Raw genomic sequence first — 15,612 nt, 5'->3', positions numbered from 1 at the left:
CCTCACTGGGCTATTTTGCCATGTTGGAGCCCTTGGGCTTATAGCATCTTGCTTTTCCAACTAGGGTTGTAGCTTAGCTAGTAATAATGATAGTAATAATAATAATACTTCATTTGCCATGGGTGATATTTTTTACAAATCCCCATACGGGCTGCCATATTCAATATAAAAGTTTACCATAGTTTTTTTTTTTCCAAAATATGCAGTACACCATGCAAAGGTGTAGCTTTAATGTATTCAAACATTAATATCAATGAGTATTGGTTTAGAAAGGGTTTACTGGCCACCAGAAACTCTAAAACTGTTTGAGGATACAAATTGCAGCACATAGTTCTGGTAATGTCTTCATATATATTTTGTGACAAAAACTCCCCAAAATAAAATTAGTCTTTCCACCTGACTGAGATATGAAAGACTCTTGCATGGTTTTAATATAATTTAACAGACCATTCTGTCAAAGTATAGTACATTATTATTAATGACATTTTAATAATGATTTCAGCATCAAAAAATATCCTGAACTTCATTCTACTGAAAATAAAGTTTTGTCCTTGGCAGAGAAAACTCAGGTGTATCTACCAAGAGAAGGTCAGCCTCCATATACCAGTTACTGTGTAAGTAAACAAGACAACTAATTACACATCCAATCACAATGATGAAAGCTAAGTCTTTCACAAACTGGGAGACACTAAATACTTGAAAATGAGATTATGACAGCAAAACCACTGATTTCAATAATAATGAAGGATTTTAACAAAATTGTCCTTGAATCTTTGATGGATAGTCATTACCCTTCATAGTCTACCCATTAGTTACCAAACAACACCAGAAGACTTCCTGAGACCTCAAACAAAACTGTTTAAGGATTAGATTTATAGAATCTGAGCCGAGGAGGACATTTAGTGTCAAGGTAAAACCTCAAGTTGTACTATGAACTTAAAGGTAAGTATGAGAGGACAGCAGAAACAGAAGTAATGTAGAAGACTGAAAGACTGAAATGTGGGTGTAGCTATGGGCCAGAGGGACAATGCAAATCCATATTAGTATTACCTACAGTGTACCACATGGGATCCCCTGACAACACTAACCAAACTGGAAAAAAACATTTAGGTTCCAATATATTTTGGAAACAAAAAATTTTAAAAAAAGAGGATTCAAACAATTTTTACAAAAACTGTATACAAATGTTCCTTTTTACATATCTTGTTTTTGTAAACTAGGTAAAAACCAAAAAGATATTTCAATGATTTTTAATTTCTATACAGTAATCCTATTAAACTAAAAGGATGGTTTTAATAGAAACATTTTAATTTTACTCCTTATATCAAAAGAGTTTTTACTAAAATACTTTACTGCTTAGAAACTTGTTTAAAATATTTTTTTTACAAAATTCCTTACATTGAGGTGTGGGCTGTTAAAAGAATTTTCAAAGGTGATGTAAAAAATAATAATTATGAAGGACGATGATGAAAGAGAAGATATGAGTAATTGTTCATATCCTAAAAACATACAAAACACCAAGTACTGTACCCTCTTTTATGAGGTTATGAGGTATGAATGGCTAAAAGGGCAAAGATTTCAGAATGTATTACTGTACATTCTTCCTTCATTATTAATTTCCCTTTCCCATTTGATTTTCTTTACTTTCCAGATTTTTTTCTAAATCTATCGTATTTACATGTCGGATTTCTATAATTTTTCTAATATGGAGGATTTTCTCGATGTCATTGGTTTTTCTAAATAACGTAAAAAATTTGCTTTATCATATCCAAAGTTGTCTTTCCATATAACTGCCTAGCAAGCAAATGTATTTCTACTACTGAATATTCTTGATATTGACATTTTGTTGCTAATGATTTTTAATTAAATTCTTTAAGGATTTTCTATTCAATGCTATTTTCAGCCTTATTTTCTATACATTTTTGGTCTTTTCCCTAGTTTCTATCCAATTACTATAACTCTGCCTATTCTAGTTTCAATTCACAATACATTTATTTAGAGAGGACCCTGCACGCATATTTAACCATTTTGCAATAATGATGGCTCATAGTTATTGCCTTTGCCAGTATGTATTGACCCCTGTCTGTCCATTTATTTGTTTGTTTTTGAGCAACTTTACATAAAATCCACAGTACTGCTTTTGACCAAACTTGGTAGTCATGTTGGGTATGAGACAGGGATGAATCTATTACATTTTGGATCGAGTACAAGTACACAGTGGTACAGTACATTGAAAATAATTACAATGTTACATAAATACCAAATATTTTGTTACTTTATTTTATGTCTGTGAACATTATGCAAAAACTACTGAACCAATTTCAACGAAACTGGGTGGATATGGAGGGTATGATCCAAGAACAAATCTATTAGATTGTTTGAAGTAAAAATATGCAGTGGAGTTAACAGAAAATAAGACTGCTTGGCGTGGCAAAGACATGCTCTTAATTGAGTGTCCCCTAGTTTCCTACGGATTTTGAAAAGGTGTGGCTACCGAGTGTTATTCCTCACGGCCAAAGTACAGTGGGAAGACTGCGTTAAGAGTGGTGACCTGGAGAAGAGATGTGGTAGCAAGATGCTAAAACATAAACCGAGATCTCAAATACTGAGATAGTCTCAACATACGACAAGAAAGGATGAAGCTGCTAAAAGAGCAGATAAGAAAGTAACAGAATTAAAATTTGTGATGGGGCCTATCATACCTTAGAAAATGGGGATAGATGTGTAGGCCTAGACCTCATAGACATGCATGAAAAAAGCATAGAAATAATTTTATGTCTTTCTCGTATAGGGAAATGAAGACATACAAACGATTATGGTAGCAATAAAAAAGGCGGAACAAAACCTTCTACCTGTGTCTCAAACCCTACACTACAAACGTTGATATTTTTTTTTTGAGATTATGTCATCATTAGCCTTGGGATATTGTACATTTAATTCACTTATTCTATAATTTTTTACTTATCTTCAGAATAGGGGTTCTGTTTTTATCACAATTATATATTAGGGAGGTTTTGTCAGTATGAATCCATGAGATAATCTGCATTACATAGCAATACAAATGTATGTTTACATTTAAAAGTATTTGTTCAACACCAACACAGGATTAAAGGATCTTTTATAGAATATGACAAAGCCCTTTCATATAACCAGGCTGAACAACAAAAATATTTGTAATAATATTTCAAAGATTCCAAACATATATGGATAGATACTGCAAGGGTAAGAGCATCCATCGTTCTTTTGAGGGTTGGGACTCCTAGAAAATTATTATCAGTTTCCAAGAAAATAATCTCTTGAAACATTTCTAACTCAAAAGAAATTGTACTAACAAGTTTGTATCCTCAGTTTTTTCTGTTTCAAGTTAAGCATTGGCCTATTTCTATAGAATATAAAAATTTTCCAAGATGATTACATGTTCATTGATGCTGTTATAATTTCAGTAAAATGGAACTATACTACCTAAAAAATAACTTGAAATACCAAGCAAATACATAACAGTTCATGTATCATTCTCACATAAACCAACAATGGTAACTCTTACCCCACAAGATTTTCTATTCTTACCAGGATGCCTTTCTGTAACCATTGATAATCCTGACTTTCTTGCTCTGTTGGGTGTCATTTTCCTCTGAACTTCTTGTACATCCTTTGGTCCAACCAAGGGTAATGTAGCTCGCTGACTACCACCACGCCCTGACATGTACCTTTTGAGATAATGATTAAGTAAAAACTAATGCAAATATTGAAATAATGAGATAATAAAGGGATGAATTAAAGCATATACTGTATATGAATATGTAGAAAAAGCAAACTACTGTATAACCCTTTTCCTACAGTAATGACAACAGCTTAGCATGCCAGGTCCTAATTATTAGCTTATCTGTTAGATGGCTACATCAGCACTACAAAATAGGAAAATTAGCACTGCATGTAATTTCATAACAAAACCAAACAACAGAATCCTTCATTATGAAACTTACATTAATATAACATGTCAATGTCAATATATCTCTTCCCTTGGTAGTACATAGTGTATTTTGATGTGTTTTACCTGGTTAAACTGAATAATAAAAAAGTAGTAGTAATCAAGTAGAGAAAAAAAATTAATATGTCCAAATTTACATTTGAACACAAAAATGGTCATCTAAAAAAAGTGCGCTTTCCTTCCAAAATTCTTGTTCTTGGAAGGAAACTGTAAAATCTATTGATTGGTTCGGTGGTGAGATTATGTACATATCAGTTTAGATGACTACCACCTCATTTCAGTTAATATTTTTACAAAACTTACTGAGCGACATCACTAGGATCTATTTCTTCCTCTCTTTGCCCTGTGATTTCGTCCTCTTGTTGTGGTAATGGCTGAGAATGACCCGCTAAACAGTTTGTGCCAAGTCCAATCTAAAAAGAAAATCAAACACGATCTAATTTTGATTTACATCTAACCAGCACTTACATTATTACAGTAAAACTTTGCATGGGCAATGTAAAGAGCTAATATACTGAATTAAAGATAAAATAGTCTAGTAATTCTGATTTTTTTTTCTAAATCTTTACTGGAATTGAGATCAAATAAGGCCTACAAAATGTCTTGTATAAAATATTAGTTTTAAGAAAATAAAACTTTTGATAAGCTAGCACAATAAAATTCTGAGGTCTCAGTACCTGAGTCATGTGTTCTTGACTGTTAGGATGACTATAACCTTCACCACAGTGTCGTTGAAAATACATTTGCAAGTTAGCACCACCATCCGAAGCACGCCTTCCTAAACTACTAGCTGAAAATAGAAATAATTCTAATTATGAAAAGATAAATTGGATATAAACAGGATAGAACTTTCTTATAATCTTTAAGGACCAAAGTTTTTTTACAAATGGAGTTCAAAGCTACAGAAAAAAATATACTGTACTGTATAGATTGAAACATTTTGAAAAATTAGCATTAGAACCCCAGAGATAGAAAAAACAATTCATTCCAGACCTTCCAAATATTTTTGTTAGAACACAAATAATTTTTTCCATAAAAGTGTGAATGTGATTAATCCATTGTGCATTCCAAAAATCACTTGGTATGAATTTTGAAAAATGTTTACTGTACTTACAGCCATAAAGTCCCACTTCTAACAAAGTACACAATTCATGGAAAATCACCCATTTGCAATATTATTTTTGCTAACTGTACAAAGCCAAGTCATTCCATAGAAGTACAGTATGCTTACATAGAAGCTGAATACAGCAGTCAATACTTAACCACATGGCTGTAGTTAGCTGGAGAGTAGCAGGTAAGCCCCACCCACCTGACAGACCAATGAGATCCCAGTTATGAAAAATCAAAATTTTTTAGGTCAATTTGTATTTTTCCTAATTATACAAATCCAAGATATTTAATAGGAGTATGACTTCAGCGAAGCTAGAAGCCGCCATTAAGTTTTTCAACAAAGTAAGCACAGTTGCCTGCCAAAGGATGGATAGACCCTGCCCACCCGACAGGTACAGCTACCTTCACTTTGACTTTTGACCTACGACCTGCAGGGTGGTTGAGACAGGCAAATCCATGCTTTCCATTTTCATCTTCCTTAAAATTCATACTTATTTCAGTAATCTTACCATAAGCTTTAAAAGTCATCCACAATGCTTGATAATGACAGCTTATTGGCAAATCACCTATATAAATGACTTTTAATTTCTGAACATTGGAGTGGTCCTTTTTATGTTCCAAAGTCAGGAACAGAATCTTCCCTAATAGAATTGCAAAAGGTCGTCAACAGTGCGGGGGTGGAGTTAGCATAGCCAGGGGAGGGGGATTTGTTGTCAGCAGTATAACAGAAGGCTGTGTCTAGTTTGTTTTGCCTTTTGTTGTTGGTTTCTTTACCTGCTTGAGAATATTACGAAAGTATCATACGTTGGAAAGGAAATTTGCATGCTTCACTATCAGCACAATGAGAGTATACGTCTCAGATGGTCCACTCCATACCCTACCTGAAGGATAGCACCAAAACAGATATAGAGGCACAGGTGTAAGCTAAACCCGCCTGTTAGGACTGAGACCAAGGAAATATGGAATCATCCTCCCCATATCTGTAATGATGGGCTTCCAGCCAGAAGCTGAGAGTCCCACCTCAAGGATTGGATCCCCCTGGATTCCGATGACCCAATCCCTGAAAATAGTTCTGCCAAAAAGGTCCAAACCATCTTTGGGATGGCTGAGATCATCCAATACTCTCATACATAGCTTGCAAATACCTCCCAATTGTAATCCCTTCTCCCATTCATCTAAGCAGGTAGTAATAACAAATGTGGAAATATCCAAGCTGTTTAAATAAATAAAAAAATAAACTAAAATGAACAAAAAAATATATACATATATATATATGTATATACATATATACATACATCCATATATATATATATATAATGTATATACATATATATACACATATATACACATATACACATATACATATATATATATATATATATATATATATATATATATATATATATATATATATATATATATATACACACACACATTTCTAAACAGGCTCCCTCATAGACTCCACGAACGGGAGGCTAAGTTCCTTCGGAATGCTCCGGTGTGGGGCAAGACCCTGTTACCCCTACAGACGGTAGCAGAGACCATGGTGAGAGTGGGGAAACTGAAGGACTCGGCTGAGCCTAAGCAGCCAGCAACTAGACGCCCTCCACATAGGAGACCGTCTGTGGACGGGGCCTACCCGTCTACGCCACCAGCTAGACTGGAGGCCTCCTCCCCTTCTCGGCATCAGTCCTCGCAGCCCTCCCACAGAGGTGGTGCCCCAGCACAAGCCTCCTTTAGGCAAAAGTACTCGGGCTCGAGACGAGGCCGCTCAAGCCGCCTCCCCAGAAGGAGATAGGAAGAGAGGCCCCCTACACCTTCCCACGCCACAGGTGGGGGGATGCCTCAAATACAATTGGCAAGCATGGCAGGACAACGGTGTGGACCCATGGTCCGTGTTAGTTCTCAGGGAGGGATACAGGATTCCCTTCCTGAAGGAACCTCCTCCTCTGATTCCCGAGCATCAGTCGGAGTGGCTGGCCCCCAAGGATCACATGAAGAGAACAGCCTTTCAAGAGAAGGTGACGGCCATGTTGAACAAAGGAGCGCTGTAACCCGTCCAGGAATCGTCCCTGGGGTTTTACAGCAGGCTCTTCCTGGTGGAGAAAGCTACGGGGGGTTGGAGACCAGTCATCGACCTCTCGGCCCTGAACAAGTTCATCAGAAAGACGTCCTTCGAGATGGACACGCCGAAGTCGGTACTGGCAGCCTTGAGGGAAGGGGACTTCAGGATGTCCCTGGACTTCAAGGACGCCTACTTTCAGATCCCCGTACACCCTTCCAGCAGGAAGTTCCTCAGGGTGAAGTGGGGAGCCCAGTCTTTGCAGTTCAGGACCTCTGCTACGGCCTGTCGACGGCATCTCAGGTTTTCACAAGGGTATTCACCATAGTATCAGCCTGGGCACACCAGCAGGGCATCTCCCGGTCGCTGGAGTCTTCCGACGATGAAGAGCTGGAGGACGAGGTATCGTCCGAGGAAGACGAAGAAGAGGAGGAGCTATCCGAGGACCCTGAGTCCTCTTCCACCAACATGGGGGCTTGCAATTGTGCTACCGGGGTGACGGGTTGCATGAAATCAGGAGGTAGCGCAACAGAAGGCGCCGGAGGCGTGAGCAGTGACCCACGTGAGGCAAACCAGCCAGAAAACTCTTCGTCCTGCCGCATGGGTGACCTGAAGGGCGTCCCTGGCACCATCCACACAATGGAATCGGGGTCTGAAGAGCACGTGGCTCGTCTTTTCCTGTCTTGGTCGCCCCTTGAAGCCACTGTACCTGAAAAACACTGCCACGATGGAGGGGAAGGAGCTGGTGTTCCTGATCTCCCCCACACCAGATCCTCACTCGAGACGGGTTCTGCGGGCACCAGAACCTCGTCTACAGAAAGCACTCCCGTAACAACACCAGACTCCTCACTCGTCTGCGTAGGCACAATGCAATTTGATTTATTAAAATCAGACTCGTGGGGAACAGCAATGGGCTGTTTCCCCGAAACTGACTTACCTCGTCCCCTACTCTGGGTAGGGGAAGGGGAAGGGGAACCACTCTCCGAAAGAGCTGAAGGAGACGTTAACGGAGACACGAGACCAGGCTTCCTCGATGACCGCTTCAATGCCTTCTTTTTCTTGGTGCCGTGCAAAGCCCATTGCAGTTCCGGCCAGGACTCACACTCCGGACACGTGGAAGCAGGCGAGCACACTTTGCCTCGACACATGGTGCACAACGTGTGCGGATCGATGTTCACTTTAGAGAGCCATGCCCCGCATGACTTACCGGCCTTGGGACCGGGACAACGACGTTGGGATTCCATAAGGGTAATCACAAGCAACACAAGTAACACAAGGAAGGGATAGGATCGGGAAAACACAAAGGGAACACGTGGAACATAATGGTGGGTCGGAAGGGATGTGAGAGAGAGCGGCGAGATGTTATCTACGCCGCGCCGAGATGCTTACTGGTGACAAAAACTCAGTAGCGCACCCACGCGCTGAACCCGGGTCGCCTCAGGGCACGTATCCATCCGCCACGGAGGGACCCGACAAGGGAAAACGGAGGTAGGGGGGACTGCAAAAAATTCTTGGTCGGATAGGGAGGAGATCCCTGATACTCCTAATTAAAAAATATAATATATATATATATATATATATATATATATATATATATATATATATATATATATATATATGTATATATATATATATATATATATATATATATATATATATATATATATATATATATATATATATATATACGTATATATATATGTATAGGCCTATATATATATATATATATATATATATATATATATATATATATATATATATATATATATATATATACATATATATATATATATATATATATATATATATATATATATATATATATATATATATATATACACACACACATATATATATATACACACATATATACATATACATATATATATATATATATATATATATATATAATGTATATATATATATATATATATATATATATACATATATATATATATATATATATATATATATATATATATATATATATATATATATATATATATATATATATATATATATATATATACACATATACATATACACATACATACATACATACATACATACATACATACATCAAGACAAAAGAAAGTTAATAAATTCAGGAGAAGGTCAAAGTAATATTGAGCAGAAGAAATAGATGAAAGGGAGAGAAATTTAGATTCAAACTTAGGGAGCAATTTCCCCAAGTTTCAGACCTCTTGCCCGTCACAATTCTTCAACAATATGAAGAAAACGTGACTTCGTCAAGGCGTTCTCTCGTTAAGATCGTCAATCTTGGGGATCGAGTAGATGGAATTAAGGAGTGCATGGATCTCAAGTGCAAGTGAAGCCCACGTGTTCGGGAAGGAACTACGGTCCGAGCCCCTACATGTAGAGAACTTGCACGAGGAAATTTGTCCGAGTGATGGTGTCAATACGATGTGCTTACGTCACCTGCTAGTATGAGGAAGAACCTCATTCACTATGATCCTTCTGTTGGATGTTCATCTTCCTTGGTGGTGGTCTTTTTGTCTCTTGGGAACTGTCAGAAGAAGGACGGAAAGGAGGGTATGAGTACAGTACAGTTCTCTGTCTCACAAGTGCTGGTAATAAGCATGTGAACAGCCTTAACATACCGTCTTCACGTACACAGGGAGAGATTGTTAGAGAGACACGGCTACATTGATCAATCATTTTAAAAAAGACAAATGAGGATGCCAGAAGCAGATCTCTACTATTGGTAAAAGGGGAGCTCTGTGGCCTGTCTGGTGGGCAACATCTATCCGCCACCCCACCTAACTCACCTTCATTAACGTACTCTCAGGAAAGGATAAGATTTGTATTCATGTGGGAACACATACAGTAATCCCTCGCCATGTCACAATTCACCTATCGCTCCCTCAGTAGATAGCTAATTTATAAATTAATGTACAGTATATATCATGGATTTCTGAGGGCAGATAAGTTCTATGTTTTTCATATTTTAATTATCTTCTAGTTGAAAATAGTAAATCTGGATCTATAAAAACTTTAATTTATAGGAATAATAACATCTTATAAAAATAATGAAATAAATATATCGTAGATTAACTGGTTATTCAGCTATCGCAGGGATTTGGACGGGATAATATGCGATACCCAAGTTGGTGGACTATGTGGAAGGCTTCCTATGTAAATCAAACTTGACCACTCCTCTTTCTGACATTTTATTGATCTCCCTTCATATGGTTCTCACTTTCCTTATTAACTTATCACTACTAACCTTCTTAGGTCCCACTTTTATTTAAATATACAGGTAGACTTGAGCCAACAAATATCAAAGTCAACAGCAATGTTTTGCCCGTGCGCAATGGGAGAGAGCTATGTCAAAACTGAGAGTACTGTAATGAAATTTTAAACTTGTCTGGAGAGGCTCCAACACCAATTTGTTTAAGTTTAGATACATTTGATTCCTGAGTATGTCTAAATAACAATTACCAATTAATTTGAGATCTTAAGGAAATATTTATTTGAATTATTCATTTTCCAGATTTAAAAATTTTCTTTAAATATTAAACCTTAATTTGTTTGAGTTTAAATGCACCCAATCTCTGGTGTTAATTTATTATACTGTACATCAATAGAAATTACATATAAGATCGTGAAGTTCTCAACATTAGCCAATTGGGTACAGTTTCCTATCAACTAACATATCAAAAATATATTTCAAAATACTCAAATTCTAGGAGTGAACCAAAATAAATGAGAAAATTACTAACCTGTGCCCATAAATGGTGGTGGTTTTAGTAGATGCTGATCTTTGATGGTGAAATTCTGTGGTGGTTGGTGTTGGACAAGAGGTAAATTCTGAGGCAGATTTGTTTGTGGGAGAACTCCCATGGCTCCTTGCCCTATAAATTGCAGATGTCCTCTGATTGTGGCCTCCCGAACCTAAAGGAAGACAATCACATACTGTAGTAAAAATACAATCTTCACAATTTCACTCTCAAAATAAAAGAATTCAGAATAGCCTACATGGTTCATTCAGTAAAATAAATACTAATACATTGTTTTTATTTGAAAAATTTTATTCTACAAAAAAACAAAATTTTGATAAGAAAAAAATTTTATTTCTATACTCACCTGGTGCTCATAGTGCTTCTTCTCCAGAAGCTCAATTTCATTGATACTTAACAGTAAATTTTTTTAACATTCTAAATTTTCCCCATTTTATTTCATTTCAATAAATAAATGCCCATAACAATGACAACTCCTGATCCACAGGCTGAATGATTGATGATGAGAGGAAGAGCACATAATTTACCATTAAGGGTTATGAATTTTTCTACACTGGAGTGAGCTGGTGCGTTGTCCAGCAACAGTACCGCCTGAACCTCTTTGGGTGGTCATTTCAACACCACCCCCTGATATTTCCTGACTTCTGGCACAAAATGCTTGTGGAACCAGTCCAAAAATACTGCTGTAGTAAATCATGCATTTCTTATGTTATAATAATTGACATGCAAGTGGCCCATGCAATCCTTTAAAGCCCATGGTTTAGCCACACTCCCCACTACATACAGTTTCAGCCGGTGCAAACCGTCAGCAGTCCCAGAGCATAAAACTGAAATTTTTTTTTCTTTACTCATCATGGTTCCACGCTTGTTTTCATCCCCTTTTACTGCCTGCTGTGTGTTGTTGAGCAACGACTCCAGTTAAATTCCAGTCTCATTAGCATTATATATCTGAGCATGGAGCAAGCCTTCCTTAATGATGAGGTCACTAAGTTTTAGCCTGTATAGCTCAACACTAGCCTTATCAACACTCAAACCCTAACCCCCACAAAAGTTATTAAAAAATCCATGCCTAGTCCATAAGGGCCACAACCACTCATCACTCCCTTAAAAGTTAAGACCCATGAGCAAAGCTAGCTTGGAACATGCATTCCTAATTTCAATACTGTAAATATTCATACCACAAAACACTGCTGAACGTGCCAGTTATAAACTCCTTTGTCTAATTTTTTCTCTTTGCCAGTCCTCATATGAATTCTAGTGTTTTTATTATTACCAACACTCAATTTCAAGCCATATCCCTTAAGCATTTCCTTGGTTTTGCAAATTTCCAACACCGTTTTTTACTACACACTCACGGCAAACTCAAGCCCCAAACCAACCACTTACCAACTTCTTGTTAAGATTGAGCTTTTGCACCACACTTGAATTTAATTTTAAGCTTTTCTACACCTTCAGGACCCAATGTGAATTAAATATTCATTAGAAAAACAGCCTTGAAATACACAACTACTGTACTATTCACAATGGTGACACGACAATGACAACAACATTGACGTGAAAGCGGATGCTTACCGAAACATTGGTCGTGTTCCCATCTGCCAAGGGTTTAAAAAATTCAGACTATTTCAGACAAACTTTCTATACAGTACTTCATATTTTGTCCGTTTCAACTTGAATCTGTTTTAACGAATTCCGTTTTTACATGGGTTAAGTATATATACTTCTATAGAAAAACTGTATGGTATGGAAGTTTACTTGCATCAACGTCTGATCCAGCAAGTAAAAGCATGACTGCTAAACAACCTGCTGAGCACCTGCCACAAGTCCCAGAGAGAACAAATTCAGGTACTTGTGGGTATACTTCTACAGACATAGCAACATGAAGACTGGCTGATTTTTCCAAATTCCAGCCTTCAACGCATGGACTCCTTGACAGGTTCTTTTTTAAGGCTAGTTCAGAACCACACTTTGTGATTTTGTAAGCTGTGGTTTAATGGACTATGTCCTCTTCAAGTAACAAAGTAGCAATGTCCTAGGACAGAGAAGTAATTCCCTTAATCATTAGTCGCTTTTTTAAAGGAAAGAAATAGAAAAAGATTCAAACCTGGGTTCTGCATTTTTGCAAAATTCAAGAACGAATAAAAAGGAAACTTTTTTTTTTTTTTACATACTTTTTTCCATCCCTCTGTATGACTTCTGGCATATGAAATGCTGTAAATTTTGCCTACTCGCTTGGCTGAAGCCAATGCAAGGAGGAACTTGGTCTTGAAAGTCGGATCTCTATGTGATGCTTGCCTTAAAGGTTCCTAGGGGGGCTATTTGAGGGACCAAGAATTCGGGTGAAGTTCCACAAAGATGGTTCAAGTTCTCTCAGAGGACAAAACTGGTTGAAGTTCCCCATGAGCATAGATGATTCCCATGAAGATGAAAGATCTAAGCCCTCAGTCTAAACACCTAGCTCAAGACTGAGCAATAACCCTTTACTGCTGAAACTGGGAGCACCTTCTTCCAGGAAAAATAAACAACAGAATCGGCTATTTACTGCAGAGAGACTCCAACAGGAGAATTATCCCTTCTATATTACCAATCATGGAAGATGGGCCACTTTTACCTTGTAAATGTTGGCAGAGGATCTACGCAGATATTCAGTCAACTCCTGTGCAGCACTTTCTCTCGTTCTCTCGGAGATGCTGGATAGTTTCAAACTGTGAAGTGAAAGGGATGTCAACCCATTGTGGTACCTCTGCAGGTTAGGGTGAAAAATTAGGTTGGGCCGCAGGTGTAGTTCTCTCGTATCTCGACGAGGAGCATCAGCAGATCTGAGTACAGTGCTATTAGGCATGTGGCCATTTGGGAGGCAAATGGGTTATTCCTTTAGATTCAGGGTAGTTAGCAGCCTGTTGATTACCCTTCGAATCAAGCAGAGCATAGGAAGAATGTAGATGTCGACATTGTCCCACATATATTGAAAGGGATCCTCTAGGGCCCCTACGAGGTCAGGTTAAGTGGATAGCATTTCCATTAACAGCGAACATCACAGTTCAAAAAACTTCTCGCCACTGAAGTATGAAGTTAAATTATTTCCTGAAGAAACCAATTGCGAGCATATTTTGCACACGAAGACATGGAGCACTGAGACCACATGTGGAGACCAAACGCATGAAGTCCTGTATTCCTCAGCTAAAATCTTATGATTTGACGATGTCATACAAATATTCAATCATGCATATAAAAGACTGCGTGCACTGGGGCTATCGTATGTGTGTGGACTTGACTCCTGGGGATCTAACAGGTCTTTGTATGAAGATGTCTCTCGTCCTCTACATTGGGTCGTTCTATGAATCTGACTGCCCGACAAAGGAAGTCTTACGGGTGCCTTCAGTAGGAGAGTTGACGGCTCATAAGGGTTTGAGCCCACCTTTATCTCAAATATGTGAAGGGGGGCTGCAGAGTGGGAGTAGGGACTTGGGCAACTTGCTCTCCTTCAGTTTTGAATGACGTTCTGTATACTCGGCATAAGAGTATGAGGTTGAAGGTACAGGGCTGGGAGGAGAAAGATGATATCTCTATCTTCTCTTGTCAGCAATTGATATAGATGGTTTTATCCTTGAAGGAGACAAGTTACCCAGGAGACGCGGATTGAGGATCAACTGAGCCTTCCATGGGCTAAAATAGGTCGGCGGGCGTCACCTCAAGGGCTCCTTCCAAAGTAGATGACCTGGAAGACTTAGCAATAGCTAAGGCCTGAAGGAGCTTTTCTGTCAACAGGACACTTTCAATGCAAAAGGTAGGCCACAACATGCAAAGGGCCTAGTCCCCTGACCCTGGAAAAGGAGGAGAAATCAGCATCAAAAATGGCTTGATCGCTTGGAGGGGAAGGGCAGGGCACCTTACATTCACTGAGGACAGGTGAAAAGTTTGAAACTCCCAAAACTCACGCTTAGAGCTGAGCGAGGTCAGCTACCTTTGATTTTTCCCCAAATGGAGAAGACAAAGAAAGGCAGAAGTCTGAGCACTGTAGAGCAAAATGAAAGAGCCCAAGGGCTTCTACAGTTTTGGGAAAGACCCTGAAGCTGAATTATTTCCTCTTGGACTTATTCTTTCTCCTCCTGTCATGGTGCCAGGCCCTTCACTTGTCATAAGGGTATGACTGTGAACAGTTATGCTCCATGCAAAATGGACACAAAGAATTGGGGTTCACCTCCTGCTGGGCACAAACCAGCCACAATTGCAACCAGTCTTACTGGGGTAAGAACTTATGTCTCCTAGTGGACCCTATAATACATTTGAATACTAAAAAAATTACATTAAAAATTAATAGCAACCAAGCTTTGTTAAGCGCAGAGTACGTCTGTACTACTCTGCGGCTGATATCAAAGTGGCTATTCTGTGCTGGTGAAGGAGCCGGGCTTCTCTGTCCCTGCCAGAAGCTACAGACACTTCACTATGATTTTAAAAGCCCTGTTCCAGCCACGCTGAATCATAATCATATCAAAAAGACGATAGTTTGTATACATACAGGGAAAAGGTATCTAAAAATTGAAAAGCTATGGTCCTGAGAGCACTCCTGCCCAAGATCATTTTAATGGACTCCAAACTAATTACTATCTATGAAAATAATAAAGAGAAGTGGTTGTAACAACCACCAAGGTATCTTCCGCACTGCACTCAGTGAAATAATACCTAGAATT

At 38.3% G+C, this 15,612-nt stretch overlaps 1 protein-coding gene across 1 annotated transcript in view; it reads right to left on the bottom strand.

The window, feature by feature from the left end:
* Positions 1-15,612, bottom strand: part of LOC137618147 (serine/threonine-protein kinase SIK3 homolog) — a 267,259-nt gene that overhangs the window by 75,788 nt on the left and 175,859 nt on the right. Inside the window, exons 11-14 of the mRNA XM_068348177.1 lie at positions 10,904-11,075; positions 4,666-4,778; positions 4,292-4,401; positions 3,568-3,707 (exon numbers count right to left, since the gene is read on the bottom strand). Of these exons, the coding sequence (XP_068204278.1) occupies positions 3,568-3,707; positions 4,292-4,401; positions 4,666-4,778; positions 10,904-11,075 (535 nt within the window). The remainder of the gene's footprint in view (positions 1-3,567; positions 3,708-4,291; positions 4,402-4,665; positions 4,779-10,903; positions 11,076-15,612) is intronic.

Source organism: Palaemon carinicauda, chromosome 24 (genome assembly GCF_036898095.1).
Source record: "Palaemon carinicauda isolate YSFRI2023 chromosome 24, ASM3689809v2, whole genome shotgun sequence".
NCBI lineage: Eukaryota > Metazoa > Arthropoda > Malacostraca > Decapoda > Palaemonidae > Palaemon > Palaemon carinicauda.
This window is presented reverse-complemented; position numbering and strand designations above follow the sequence as displayed.